The sequence below is a fragment of the Pangasianodon hypophthalmus genome, chromosome 12 (assembly GCF_027358585.1).
Source record: "Pangasianodon hypophthalmus isolate fPanHyp1 chromosome 12, fPanHyp1.pri, whole genome shotgun sequence".
Lineage (NCBI taxonomy): Eukaryota > Metazoa > Chordata > Actinopteri > Siluriformes > Pangasiidae > Pangasianodon > Pangasianodon hypophthalmus.
In genome coordinates this window covers 682,906-698,651 of record NC_069721.1, presented here as the reverse complement: position 1 = coordinate 698,651, position 15,746 = coordinate 682,906, and the positions used below count along the sequence as shown (strand labels likewise).

General features: G+C 42.9%; 1 protein-coding gene across 1 annotated transcript in view; it reads right to left on the bottom strand.

The window, feature by feature from the left end:
- The window catches only part of htra1b (HtrA serine peptidase 1b), a 29,457-nt gene extending 13,711 nt beyond the window's left edge, over positions 1–15,746 (bottom strand). The window contains exons 1-3 of the mRNA XM_026928163.3: positions 15,212–15,746; positions 8,214–8,316; positions 6,647–6,851 (exon numbers count right to left, since the gene is read on the bottom strand). Coding sequence (XP_026783964.2) covers positions 6,647–6,851; positions 8,214–8,316; positions 15,212–15,653 — 750 coding nt within the window. The 5' untranslated portion in view covers positions 15,654–15,746. The remainder of the gene's footprint in view (positions 1–6,646; positions 6,852–8,213; positions 8,317–15,211) is intronic.

Sequence of the window (15,746 nt, the reverse complement as noted above, 5' to 3'; positions counted from 1 at the left end):
AAGCCTTTTGTTCATATTGTTTGTGGACATGTTCTTTGCTGGGCAGACAAGTTGATGATTTGCATGCGTTATCAGTCTTCACTGGAGACCGGAGCTCAAACATGCAACACCGTAACTGAAACCAGCTTTCCCACCAAAGGTATTTCCTCTGTAGAGTCCTAATAAACCAGAGGTGTCCAATCTTATCCATAAAGGGCCAGCGCGGGTGCAGGTTTTCATTCCACCCAAGCAGGAGCCATACCTGATTCCACCTCCTGATTCCAATCAGATGATCTTGGCTTTCAGTAGACTCAGGTATGGCTTCTGCTTGGTTGGAATGAAAACCTGCACCCACGCTGGCCTGATCCGGATAAGATAGGTTTATTACAGAGGTGTCCAATCAATCTATCTGTTCTTGTGGATGAGTTTTCCCAGTCCTGTGTCCAGTGAGGGATCTCAAGCACTATGAGCTCTATGTTAAAGCGGGAAAGTTCTGGAATAAAGTGGAAAAAGCAAGTCCATGCATGGCATTTTTGTGCCCTAGTTTAAAAATATTCCGCGCCTGCCAAGATCTTATTAAAAAATTTTTTGGCAAACATAGTTTATGGCAAACCAAGTGAGAGTACAAGTGCAGACAGAGCATTTACAGTGTACAAGGCCATTTCTGTTGTAGAATATACTGGAAAGATTACTGGGATTATACTGGGATTATAGAGTGGATAATGTTTGTACCAGGTGATGATTTAAAAAAAGGTGTATTACAGATACTGTGAATCAGAAATGCGTGCGCACCACAGTGACCTTGTTTCCTATGCAAAGACTGAGAAAAAGAAGAAGAACGCATCTCAAATGCCTAAACCTTTTGGGCTAGTTTCAGTTCCTGTTAGATTTTGGCTGGAAATTTTGCTGAGATCTGGCAACCCTGAACATAAGTAACCTTCCCATTTCTTAATCTTTTGATTTGTTACTGTTCTTGAGGAGAAAAATAATATCTCAAACCTGAGGCTAAAATCAAATGTGTGCATCTGGCATTGACATTTGTCCAAATTAAAAAAAGTTTTGCACACATGCAGTATGAGCTATATGGTGACTTTCTGAAGACTTACAGTAACAAGCGTGTTATTGTTACTACAGGTGGTGGAGTAACTGTCCAAGACCTCCTCATGATATGATACAGCAAATATGTGTTCATCTTATTCCACCAGGGATTATAACGGTCAATCCTCCCCTCTGAGACCTTGTACTCCATGCAAATTCCTCCTTCCTTTGGCTTATTTTCAGAGCCGTTGATGGTCCAGATCTCGATGATTCAATGCAAGATCATACAAGATTTACACTACATATTCATTTCAGACATCTACAGAGGTTCATCTCCAGCAGCGCTCTCAGAACATGTGTCTGTAGTGTACGGTTCGGTGCGTAAGAACTCAATGAAATTAAAATGAATCCCAGATGATCTTTTGGAATCAAGAGCTGCTAAAAAGAAGAAGCCATGGCATGGTGCCTTTTTTGTTTCCTAGGAAAAAAAAAAACACTAAATGAGCTCCGAGGCTGAAATGATGAACTTTCCAAAGTTGCAGTACTTTGTTTGAAACTGTCCGTCCCGAGGGTTTCTCAGTTGGGCTAACAAAAAAGCCGGAATTGTTTTTGCCAAAGTAATCTGAGCACTCTGTCCAGCAGGCATCAGAAAGACGTACAAGGCAACACCAGAGCTGAGCTAAAACACACAGCTAGAGATCCAATCACTTTATCTATAAACACACCAGTCAGAGAACAGGACGTAGGATTGGATTTCTTTTATATTCATTTTCTTCATGCTTTTAACAGATTTGTTTTTTTTTCCCTATCAGGAAATCTTTGACTATGCATCACAGTGAAGGATTAAAAAAACTCTCTGTCCTGGTGAACAAGAAGGAACGAGCAAATTTGCCCAGAGACTCCTCAAACTCTGACTATGTGATGATTATATTCCTGCCAAGCCCAAAAACTCCCCATTCTTCTTCTGCTTGGCACCAATCAGCAAACGAGTAAAAACCACAGGTGGGATGCCTTCTAGGTGTATTTATTAGTCACTATTCATCATGGAAATCTTCATCGAATAACAGGAGCTCGGGCCCTACATGTTGCTGTTTACTTTGTGACTATTTACCAACGCGAGTGTGTGGAAGAGCAATCCAGCCTCTCGCAGGAATAGAAAAGCTCCCTGTCTCGACTCGCACGACACCGAGTTACAAACAGTCAGTCACGTGTCCGAATCACACCAAACCACTACAGATGGCTGTATCAGGATCAGCACTTCTGCACTCTCAGAGTTAAAAAGGAAAACACACAAGCACACCATAATGCTCTAGCAGCAAACAAATCAGAGGACGAAAAGCTATTTTCATTGGACTGAAGAAGGACATGGTGGTTTTTACGCCTCACACACACCAGACTTTACTCCCTGTAAACTTCTGAATAGCACAGAAGTCTGTAGCTACGTCGAAGGTCTGAATACTGATGTGCGATTCCGAAGGCATTTAGAAGGTGAAGCCATTTTTTGAGACGTCTCGCTCCTGTCCTATATCAGCTGTTGGTTTAGAGGCATCTGAATGGAGGTCCTAATGTTATTCTCCATTCAGAGGCTACACATGACTGGTGAGGTCCAAGGATATTCCAGATAAAGAGTCTTTGTAAGGGATGACTGGGCTTTTGTACTGGACAACAAGGGTTTGTCATGAGCACATGCTGATCTGCAAAAAAAAAAAAAATCAGTCTGTGACAAGCTTATTCATTTATTCATCTTTGGTAAGCGCTTTATCCTGGTCAGGGCTGCAGTGGATCTGGAGCCTATCCCGGGAACAATCTGGGACCTGGACGGGACGCCAGTCCACCGTCATTCACACCTAGGGGAAATTTAGCGTAGCCAAAACACTAGAGCTGTACGGCAATCTGTACCTGTATCTGTATAGTGCTCGGATTGAAACCCGAAGTGGGTGTGGCCTAAACCGGAAGGTTTTTTTTTTTAATTAAATATGAACCCTACATCACTCCAGTTCACAATGGGTCTCAAATTAATGAATTTAATTGGTTCTGTTTCCCAAAATATAAAAAAAAACGTAGCTTAATTTAATGACCCTGACCAGGCAGTTACTAAGGATGAATGAATGCTGTAAACACGTTACGCAACACCAAGCATTCATGGAAAACTTTTCTAAAAAAAAACACCAACCAATCATGCGCCTCCTATTCGTATCTGCGTTTAGAGCGCATTATCTGTTCATTCCGTATCCATGTACCTGCATGAAACCCACACTGACACATGTGAAAGGACTGAACCCCGGAGCTGTGACCGTCTCTCTAACTTATCACCAAGATTCAATAACTTAATCCCACAAAACGTCTTTGTGCTTTTTAGTTTAATTACAGACATTTGTGTTTACACATGCAGATGCATGACAAATGCAAACATGATGTCTCTCTCTCTCTCTCTCTCTCTCTCTCTGCGCAATACTAATGGCTAACACGAGCCTCCATTCATCTTCTCAGCAAGGGATATGATTAAGTGTTGGAGAATCCTCGATGTGCACGGCAATGAGTCAGTCTTGCTGGAATTCGCTCGTGTTCTGGCAGAACGGAGGCAACGGTGCTGATCAGTCACATACTCTCGGCAGAAGAGTGCAAAATTCTGACCTCTCCAGCATTCTTTTCAGCTGAAAAAAAAAAAGCGCTTTGTAAATGGTGTACACTGGAAATACACCTGATAGTATAATCAGGTAATCTACGGATTACGGCTTAGAATGAAGGTCAGCGTGTGTTTACATGCGCACTTTCTTCCTTCCTATTCTAGAAAAAAAAAAGAGATGTTGCGTACAGCAATTAATAAGAAAGTGTGCATGTAAAGCGTCTTATTTAACTAAAACAGACAAGCTGCAGATTTTTCCCTCTCGAGTGCCTGGTGTTTACCGTAAAACCCCGAATATACGCACACACTCCACTGTACCAGCTTCTACTGTGACAGGCTTGACCATGCTGTGCAGACTGCCGCAGGAGGGCTTTATAATGATCATGACCATTAAAATTATTAGTAAAGCGTTAGATTTGACACTTGGCTGTAGGTGTATTTAATCTTTTTGTTTTTGATTATTTTTGGCCAGAATTTTTCACTGCATCCCTAATAAATATATGTAACTGATGTTAAGTCTACTCAAACTGGAACCTGGGAGTCGAGATGAACGCACCAGCAAAATCATTACTAATGGGAAGGAGGCGGGGCTTCCAGGGGGTCAGTTAATATCAGACAGTAATTCCCGATTCATATGTCGAGTGGCTCGTCTGCTGTGTTATTGGGGAATAAAGAAGACTCTTTTGGAGTATTTCTGAGTGATAAAGTGCGTAAAGGTTGGCAGGCCTGCAGCAGTTGTTCCACCTCGACCTCTGTGTCGTTTCCAACTCTGCATGCTGATTTCCTGACACACCAATTTAAAGTTGGCATAAAAGCATGTGGATGGAAACTACCCTGCGTGTCTCATCAGCTTTCTGAACTGGAGCAGGGGCCTGCCGAGACTCATTCTTAGCACGCTATGAAAAAAACAGACCGAGCTCAGACAGAACGTGTTTCAGCACGCTCTCATTCTGTCTGCTTTTCCAAGATACGTTTGCGTACCCCTGCTCTCAGGACTGCTTTGTGGTCCGGTGTCAAGCAACATGGGCGGAGAGTTCAGCTGCTGAACTCTCCGCAAAGGCTCTCTGTGCTTCTGGAGAGACTGTACCATGATTACGCACTTTACCACAATTTACTATGAATTAAAAGACCAGATTAAAATCTGTGGGCTTTAACAACGAGCCTCATTTATCAATCTTTTACTACTGTTGTGTGTAAATGTTTTTGTGGCCAAACTGAAATAAAACCTCCTGCCAGATTTATAAAAGCTGCTGATTGTTGTTCATTAAATTGTTTTTTTTTTTTTTTTTAAATTAAACTTGACAGCGTAATCTGTATATAAAAATCACAGTAACTCAACAGTTACACGATTTGGAGCTGATCAGTTCACGAATACTACGCAGAACTGTGAACGATTTACGAATGAATTTGTTCGTGTCCAGAGCAATAAATGAGACCCGGTGCAAGTAAAGAGGCGGCGGATGCTTTTAAGTACAATCCTTAACGAGTTTGGAAAAAGTTAGTGATGATCCACGGCCTTGGAAAGCAGCCCAGTCAATGCTCCTGCTCATCTGCGGTGAAGTGTTCATTCAAAAACACTCCAGGCTAGGAAAAAACGAAGCCATCGATAAAGATGATTAAGCTTGTGCTGCAGGAAAATTGCCAGCTGAGGAGAATATGAGATGGGAGTGCAACATTAATTATTCAAAGTGCAGCAGTGACTAAGCACAGAAACATGGCACGGGCGTTCGCCAACCTCTCAGAAGTCACACAGGTCTTGCTCACGCAGGAGATGTTTAGGAGATGTTCAGGAGATGTTTAGGAGATGTTTAGGAGACGTTTAGGAGACGTTTAGAAGACGTTTAGGAGATGTTTAGGAGATGTTTAGGAGACGTTTAGGAGATGTTTAGGAGACGTTTAGGAGACGTTTAGAAGACGTTTAGAAGACGTTTAGGAGATGTTTAGAAGACGTTTAGGAGATGTTTAGGAGATGTTTAGGAGACGCTTAGGAGATGTTTAGGAGACATGGTGGAGATGTGGTGGAAATTGTGTAGAAGAACTGGAATCTTCATTTTTGAACGAAAGAGAAGGTGCTCGTTCAAAATGCATCTTTTGTATTTTTAAACACTAATGTCATGAGCCTTTTTACAAAAATAGGCTCAGAAACATATTCAGGCACGAAACTATTTTTAATCTTCCATACGGTTATCAGAAATCTCCAGGCCACAGTGTAACGCATGGCCAAGCAAAGCATTCCTCAGCTCTTACATTCTGAGGAGGACAAAAAAGGGAAAAATACCACAGACAAATCTTAAAACAGATCAAACACCATGATGTGTGTGATGTGATGCGATGTGTGTGTGTGTGTGTGTGTCAGTCTGGGACAACCCTTTATATTTTGGAACTAAAATATATTTCCCTTTTGCATGTTTCTCAACCACACACACTACAGCACTGTTGGATTCTGGATTCTGATTGGTCAGGAGGTAAATTAGGGCAGCTGTAAATCACAGGTTTATATTAATGCGCTCGTTCTAGTACGTTACGGTTTCTATAGTAACGGCTCATTCACGGGGGCGTGTACATGCGTGTTTGCTAAACCTGCTCCTGAAAAAAACATCAAGACACGAAGGCAACGTTAGAAAACTAAATAAAAGCATTTCCGTGTCATTTTTCAGAACAATATATTTACGGTTTTGTAAAGTTCAGGTGTCTGAAAAGTATGTAAAGTTGATGCGTGTAGGCAGAAAAAACACACTTTTCATCTTTTTTTGGCTGCTCGCTGGAATTCTACCACACCATCTCACATCATGTTACTTTAGGAGACCTGGTCATTAATTAAAAATACAAAATATACAAAGCATGGAAGATGTTTTACTTCCTCACACGCTGGAATCATAAAACACGCAGGATCTGGTGTTAGTAAATGTTAAGGAAAGGAATGAGTTCTGGGGGAAATGTTAGCATTTCATCTTTACGCTCCCTGTTAACACCAGACGGACTAATCAAGCGTGCTGGACTCACAGGAGTGTCGATCTTGATGAGAGCGATGTCGGCTTTCTCGTCCACGTCTTTGATTTTAGCGTCATACGTGGCTCCTGACTTTAGCTCCACTTTGACTCGGTGTTTGTTGGCCACTACGTGAGCGTTAGTGACGATCAGACCGTCTTCGGATACGATGAAGCCCGAGCCGCTAGCCACTGCCATCTCCCGCTTAGTGAACACCATCCTGCAAGATTAGCAAAGCTTACTCAACAGCAAAAGGAGACCATTATTACTAACAACCAGATAGTTACTTTACTCAGAAAACATAAAACACATTTCAGAAATAAATAAGATCACATTTTACATGGTTAAGATCACCAAAGATCACCTGGGAGACTAAGAGCATCTCATACCACAACGCTGTGGAATTCTGGATTCTGATTGGTCGGAAGACAGCAGCTCTGACAGTGGCGCAGGTTTATATTAATACGTTATCGTTTCTATAGTAACAGCTCATTCACGGGGACGTGCACGGCAGACGCTCAGCTGATAATAAACAGATAAAGAACGTGTATAATCATTGATATTTTGTGAAGAGATGTTTATGCTTATGTTTATGTTTATTTTATGGAAGGAGTCTCCAGTGTCAGCGCTAAAGCTGTATTGACATCTTCAGGACAGAGGAGTTTACGCTTCACTGCGGTTTCTCGGTGACAATCAGCCTTTGTTTTATGTCTAATTTACATCAAGAGAGAGAATAAAGAGAGGCTGGTGAAGGAACGAGTGTTTATAGCTGCTATAACGTAAGTGACAACAGGAACTGACCTGCTTTACATTAAATGTAACTATAAACGGATAAAAAGTACGACAATCTTTAATAAATAAAACTTGCTGTTATTGGAAAATCAATCATTTTGAGGTGGTGACAGTTATTCTGCTTCATCACACCACACCGTCTTTGATTATTTTCCTACTCCGGCACGTCCCCAAGTGTTTTATTCCTCGTAGTATTGAGCAAATGTTCTCATGAGTAGTTCTTAGTGAGTTAAATGGACATTTGGGAGCAGTTCTGATGAGAAACGTCTCATTTTAAGCATCAGCGTTCCCCTACAAAAAAAAAAGAAAAAAAAGAAAAAAAAAGAAAACTGTTCTCAAGGCCAACATTCCCGGCTTAAAGCCTTCCTGCTGGAGCGGAGAGCGAGGAACTTCCTCTGGTGAATGACTTGCAGAAAATACGTCCCTGCACATCTGATCTCGGCTTTCTACTCTGTGCAGCACACGGACAATCAGCTGGAGGTATCGGATATCAGAATGCCGCCACGAAATCCAAAATCCCCTGACGGTGATCGTTAGATACGGATTATACCGAAAAAAACACGTCATTTAATCAAATACAAGCGCGAATGGAGCGAGTCAAGATCAATGTGTTATGATCTTCTCAGCTCAGAAAGGTCAGAGACACGAGCAGAGGAAACGCCACAGAAGCAGCTGTGAAGATCCAGATGTTCTTGTTAGTACACAAACGATAACAATTCCTGCGCAGAGAAACACTTCAGTGAGTCGCTGCTACTCTGAGTCACAGAGGTGTGTGAGTCAGAAGTCGTACTTGCGGTAGAGCTCAATATGGACCACAGCAGGTGCGATTTTCTCCACCACGTCGGCGATGAAGTTGTATCTGTGACGCAGGCTGTCAGGATTCCCGTCATGACCTGAGAAACCAGCAGAAAAGACACAATATTTCACCGTGAACAGGACATTACTATACACACAGAATCTATACATGCTGAATCCTGCACTCTGATTGGTCAGGAGGTGTTGATTAATTCTCTATAACAGCAGCTCTGACAGTAGCGCAGGTTTATATTAATGCCCTCGTTCTAATATGTTATGGTTTCTACATTAATTGCGTGTGTAATCATTGATATGATGAAGTTTTCTGTAAGGAGAATAAACGTTTATTTAACATTTCTTCATGGAAGGAGTCTCCAGTGTCAGACTTAAAGCTGTAACTTTAAGTTTTCCGACATCTCAGAGGAGTTTACGCTCCTTCGCGGTTTCTCGGTAACATGACAACCTGCGTTTTTTTTGTCTTATTAACTTCAAGAGAGAGAATAAAGAGAGGCTGGTGAGGGAACGAGTGTTTACAGCTGCTATAACGTAAGCGACAACAGGAACTAACTTCACGATAAAAAGTACGACACGTCCTTCATTAAGAAGTTAAAAACTAGAATTGTTGACAAATTGCTTTTCAAATAAAAGTCCATCTTTATGTTGTCCAATGTCAGGTCTCCATTCTCTGACAATCAGACTTCATCTCACCCAAACATCTCACCAACAAACATGTTCTCTCAGGTTTAAGATAACAGGTAACGTCTACACAAACAAATGAGATTATGGCTCTAGTTTGTTCACCTCCAGATATTTTTTTTGTTGTTTTTATGGTCCCTGAGGCTGTTAATAGGCGAAGTCTTTCCATATAAACTTTACTTGCCCTGACAATAAAGTTCAAGAAAAAATTTTTTGGCTGCCAACCATCCATAACCAGCGGATACATAACACTTTATGAAACACACGCCTTATGAAACCGGAGTTTAAAAAAAACAAAAAAAACATCTGTAATATTTTCTCTTCTTCCGCACGGCACTTTCCGGTTCTTTGTTTTTTTTTTTCTCCCCCAGTCTGGAAATATGTATGACATACTAAATCCCTGTGATTAACTGCAGCCTAATCTTTAATGTTTTTGCCATTTTGCTTAAAGTACGGCATGGTACAGTCTGGACAACACGATAACGATTAATCAAACACAGATGGGCTAAGCTTACACGTACTGGTCTGCATGCTAACCACAACATATGTGCCATGATCCTAGCGAGCCGCTAACGCGTAGTTATTTTCCATTCCTAATACGTGGGCGCTCATAAATTCCAATTACTTCTCCTTAAGTGTCTCGGATGACTGAGCCATGGAAAAGAATGCAAGTATAAAGCTTCACTACTCTTTGTGTCTTTCATTCATTGGACTGGAATCTCGTTTATGAAACCGTTTCGCCTTCATAAATATAAATATTCTGCATCTGGTTGTGGATTCGGAGCAGGTCTGGGCACGCAGTCACGTTTTGTGGGATAAAAATGATCCACTACAGACAGACAAACGTGATGGATTTCACTCTGAATACTTTAACGTACAAATGAATGAGATAGGAAGCTACTTTTTTCAGCATCGATACAATGCTTACTCCATACATAATTAATAATCCAATGTATGAAAGGAAATGATTTAGAGTGCTCTCTATGCCACACCTACTTCATTGTGACTGACAGGCACATAGGCCACACCCACTTCACTAGGACTTACAGGTACAAAGGCCACGCCTCCTTCACCTCCTTCACCGGGACTTACAGGTACAAAGGCCACACCTCCTTCACCTCCTTCACTGGGACTTACAGGTACAAAAGCCACGCCTCCTTCACCTCCTTCACTGGGACTTACAGGTACAAAGGCCACGCCTCCTTCACCTACTGCAATAGGACTTACAGGTACAAAGGCCACGCCTCCTTCATCTCCTTCACTGGGACTTACAGGTACAAAGGCCACGCCTCCTTCGCCTACTTCACTAGGACCTACAGGTACAAAGGCCACGCCTCCTTCACCTCCTTCACTAGGACTTACAGGTACAAAGGCCACGCCTCCTTCGCCTACTTCACTAGGACCTACAGGTACAAAGGCCACGCCTCCTTCACCTCCTTCACTAGGACCTACAGGTACAAAGGCCACGCCTCCTTCATCTATTCAGTAGGACTTACAGGTACAAAGGCCACGCCTCCTTCGCCTCCTTCACTAGGACTTACAGGTACAAAGGCCACGCCTCCTTCGCCTCCTTCACTAGGACTTACAGGTACAAAGGCCACGCCTCCTTTGCCTACTTCACTAGGAGTGAGTGGAACATTAGCCACGCCTCCTTCACTGCAGTCACGCCCTCTCTTTATATACTAAATGCCTGTTTAATGTAGCATTAATAGCGCAGCGAGGTCACATGACCAAATTTGGGATAGTTATGGCCTTGCTTATTAGCAGAACACAAGTAAGGTTTGATTTCCAGGAAAAGCACATTCTTCACAGCAACATGTCTGCTAAATGTTCTGGCACGTGCGCTATAACACTGACATGAGTAACAACAGCTCCTATGTTAAACACATTACATCATCAGCAGCAGCAGCAGCAGCAGCAGCATCGCTAACACTGTCACCGTGACTGACAGAAAGCACAGCCTTTTATTTCTGCACAAACCTTTCAAAGAGGACTGCAGCAAATCACACGCCTCAGTTATTTAGTGAGGGGAAAACTAGAATTCTTCTGACTCGTAGCTGTATGTCAAAACACTTTTTCCTGATTTTGACCTCTGAAGAAAACAGATCACCCTATTTTAAACATCTTACAAATATGTAGCATTTATAAAGGGAAAATAATCAACAGCTGGGTGGAGTTATGTAGCAGAGTTACTGTCACCACGCTGCAGGTGTGAAAGCGAGAAACACCGTCAACTCGTCTGTCCCGAAGATGTCGGATTTAAAGATCCAGCTTTACCTCTGACTGTTACAAAGTGCTGACACTAGAGACTCCTTCCATGAATGTTAAAATAAATAAACATCTCCCCTACCAAATAGTGGAGCTTCCACTGTACACGTCCTTGTGAACGAGCTGTTACTATAGAAACCTACTGTGATAGAGAATTAATTGACGACGGCAAATGATTGTGAAGGCACATGTTCATTTTTTCATTAAGGGTGCCAATAGTTTTGACAGAAGCGGTAAGACGCGCGGTGTTGATGAGAACACCCTATGAGGCTTTTCTGTATACAGACCACCATCGGCTATGAAGCTGAAGAGTGAGCTTGCTTTTCCGATGCTAACTCAGCACTCACGAAACTAAAACTGTGTGTGTGTGTGTGTGTGTGTGTGTGTGTGTGTGTTGGCTGCGCCGTGACATTGCCCACTCACCATTTAAGCTAATGTTTATGACCATAAAAACACATTCAACCTCTGGAATGTTGTTTTAGCCCAAAATGCTGAAAGCTCACTTTGTGGAGGCAAACACCAACATAAACTCCAACTTAAAAGCCTTAACGCAGTCGTGCTATCACAGGGTGGAGAGAGAGAGAGAGAGAGAGAGAGAGAGAGAGAGGGGGGTTATTTACAGAATGACCTCCGTCACACCACCTCTGTCATCTACACACCCCTTAACTAACACTTTGTTAAAGCACCTTTTGCTTATAATTGATATAAAAGCGCTCAGTGTTTTTGTGTAAGTGTCTACCAACTGAGCGCATCACGACTCGGTAATTTTATTCCACTCTTCCCTGCAGAAAGGTTCCAGATCTATCAGATAGCGAGGGAACTCAGCACACAGCCCTCTTCATATCATTCCACAGGTTTCTGATAGGATTTAGATCTGGGCTCTGATGGACCATTCCAAATCGTTGATCTTCTTCTTCCTCGGAAGCTGTTCCTTTCTTCACTTGGATTTGTGCTTTGGGTCGTTATCGTGCTGGAAGGTGAAATTATTTTTCCTTATCTTCAGCTGGCTATCAGAGGCCTGCAGGTTTTGTTCCAAAATAGACCGGAATTTGGAGCTATTCATGATTCCCTCTATCTTAACTACAGCTCCAGTCCCAGCTGAAGAGAAGCAGCTCCACAGCATGATGCTGCCACCACCATGCTTCACCGTGGCTATGGTGTTCTTTGGGTGATAAGCTGTCCTGTTTATGCACCAAACATATCTTTTAGGATTATGTCCAGAAAGTTCTACGTTGTTCTCATCAGAACGTAACACATTTGGCCACATGGTTTGGGGTGATTTAAAGCTTAGATGTTTTTTTCATGAGAAAGGGCTTCTGTCTATCCACCGTTCCCCGTAGCCCAGACACGTGAAGATTACGAGAGACTGTTATCACATGCAGAGAGTCATCAGTACGTGTCAGATGTTCCTGCAGCTGCTTTAATGTTGCTGTGGGTCTCTTGGCAGCCTCCCTGGTAAGATTTTGTCTTGTCCTTTAGTCAGTTTTTTAGGGACATCCCATTCTTAGTGATGTCACTCTGGTGCTTCATTTTCTCCACTTGTTGATGATGACCTTCACGGTGTTCCATGGTACATCTAATGTATTGGAAATTCTTTTATACCCCTCTCCTGATCTACTCCTTTCCACAGTGAGACCCTGTACAAGCTTTGTAAGCTCTTTGAGGAACATGGCTTCTGATGAAACCAAGAAGATGTGAAGAAACTCATATAAACAGCTGATCTTTATTTGGGGTTAATCAGAATCACTTCATTGATGACAGCTGTGTGATTAATTATTTGGACTGGCACTTTTAGCCCTGAACTGTGCTTGGGTTGCATTCTGCACGTTTTATTTCTGTACCTTTGCCAAAGAAATAATTCCATAATGCAATATTGTGGATATTTTTGTAGCCTGCAGAATTTGAGCTCGAGCTAGATCCACTCAGGGAGGTTATATAACACCCGCGTCCTGAAGTCCAGCTGGAGATTACATCACGTGATGCATCGGAAGGTCGAGCGTAACAGCCGGCGTGTGAGGAGAAGCTCTGAAGCTTTGGCTCGGAGTCTCGGAACAGCTCAGGCACATGCAGTTATTTTTGGACAGATGAGCCGTGACGAGGATGAAAGTCACTTATGGAAGAACAAAACAAAGCTTCAAAACAAAGTGACCCAGAATACTTTTCTCTCCAAAAGTCTCTCTCGCACAAACTCTTGCTACGTCATTATTTTATTTATTTATAGATTAATCTCATTAAGGAAGATTAAACCCTGACTGTGGTCCGAGAGGAAGTGTCTCAGCTAGCCTGGCTTGAACCTCAGAGATGTTTTCACCCATGACCTCTTTTCCCCAAACACTCTGAACCTCAGACGGACCTCCTTCATTTCATATAACTCTGTTTGGAAAGTTTCTGCTGAGCCACGATGCACCTCAACACACACGGCACTTAAGAAAGCAGTAAAGCGCTGAGAGATTTATTTTATAAGCTCGGTCGTGGCTGTCTGGCTCAGACCACCAGCTGCTGGAAGCTGGCCAGGATTTTTTTTTTTTTTACAGGAAAGCATTAACAAAAATGCTCAATATCAGCAATTCAGAACAACCAGGGGACGTAGTTTGGAAGAGTTTTACATTTTGGGGGAAAAACTTTAGTTCAGTGAGTTCGAAATGGACTAATTTCTCTTTCATCAGAGAGAATCCTTTCATCGTAGCCTCTGCTAGCTGTGTGTAATGTTTAAGCTAAGAACGACAATTCTTTCACACGTTTTTTTTTTATTTATCTTCTTACCCACCAGCATGTTTTACTTGTCCTCGTGAGGGAAGGTTTTAACAAACACTTCTGCTGGTGTTTATTAGGTTACAGCTGAGCGTCTAAAAGATGAAAAAAACTTCAACTTTTCTTTTCTTTTTTTAAAAAATCTGATCATGTCGTTCTTTAATTAAAAGAAAAAATGTTCATTATTGCCAAATTGCTGTGGTATTAGATTAATAACACACTCAGTGTTGTGTAATTACAGGCAAATAATCAACAATTACTTGTTAAAAAGTTACTGATGTCACCTGAAAGTTGATTATGTTCCTATAACAGCATGACCTGAAGTGTTTTATTCCTCTCGTACCACAGCAATCGCCACCAATCACAATTATTTATTAATTAAACAATACATGTTACTTTTTATTAGTTTGTAGTTATACGTAATGTTCGCAAAACAAGTTACTTCCTGTTGTCGCTTACGCTATAGCAGCTATAAACAGTCGCTCCCTCACCAGTCTCTCTTTATTCTCTCTCTCTCTCTCAAAAAAAACAAAACAAAACGCAGCTTGTCACATAACAGAGAAAGCGCAACGAAGCGTAAACTCCTCTGTCCTGAAGATATCAGAGTTACAGCTTTACCTCTGACACTGGAGACTCCTTCCACAAATGTCACCTACATAAACATGTCCTTACAGAAAACATTTACTATAGAAACGATAAACTTGGACACGGCTTAGCTGTTCGATTAGAATAACCGGTTTGAATTGGTTGCTGTTATAATGAGCTCCACTCTTTTGCGAAGTCTTTCCACTAGATGTTGGAGCGTGGCTGTGGGGATTTGTGTTCATTCAGCTACAAGAGCATTAGTGAGGTCAGGCGCTGATGCTGGGATGTCGAGGAGGTCTGGGGTTCAGTCGGTGTTCCAGTTCGGATCATATGACAGGCTTGTTAGAACGGCTTAGTGATTATCCCTGTTTACATACAGTTACTGAATCTGATCAGAAACTGACAGAATCAGACACGTGCACTCGCAGAAATAAAGCTACTGATCCTCCTTACAGTCTTTCTTATGTTTAGGTTGCAGAACGTGAATATAGTGCACACTGAAACATCATTTAAAGGTACACAATCTCTGATCTTAAGGACTACCACATGCAGCTGTTTAGGTAAAAGTTATTCCTAAATTCATAAAGAGAGAGAGAGAGAGAGAGAGAGAGAGAGAGGGAGGAATGCAGTGCATCTGCAGGGAAACTACTCATCAGTGTTGCATTCCCATAGACAGGGATGAATTTTGCGCACCTTTGCCGCACGCGCCCCTCTGCACGACGATGACCGGCGGTTGGTTCTGACGCTGCGCGCTCCCGCTCGCCCTGCGCAGCTCGCACCCGTTGCGGTACGTCACTCCATCGCTGCCGCACACCGGCTCGGCGCTCTCGCACGTGCACACGCCTGTCTTCGCGCGCCTTCGCACGGTGGCGCTGTAGGCCACGCCGTCGGTAACGGAGCAGCGCAGGCCCTCGGCGCAGTCGCTCTGGGTGTTGCACTGCTCGCCCTCGCCCGACGCGCACACGGGGCAGCAGTCGCAGCGGTCGAGCGCGTCCCCGGCCAGGCAGTCGGCGGGAATCGGCGGACACGCCGACTTGTCGCAGCGATCGGGGCAGCCGGGAACGCGCGCGCCCCACGACGCCGGCGCGCAGAGCAGGAACAGGACGCACGCGCACGCCACGAACTGAGCACGCATCCTCGTTTTCCTTTTTCTTCAGAGACTCACAGAGAGAGAGAGAGAGAGAGTGAGAGAAGGAGAGAGAGTCACAGAGCTGCTCACGGTTCTCTC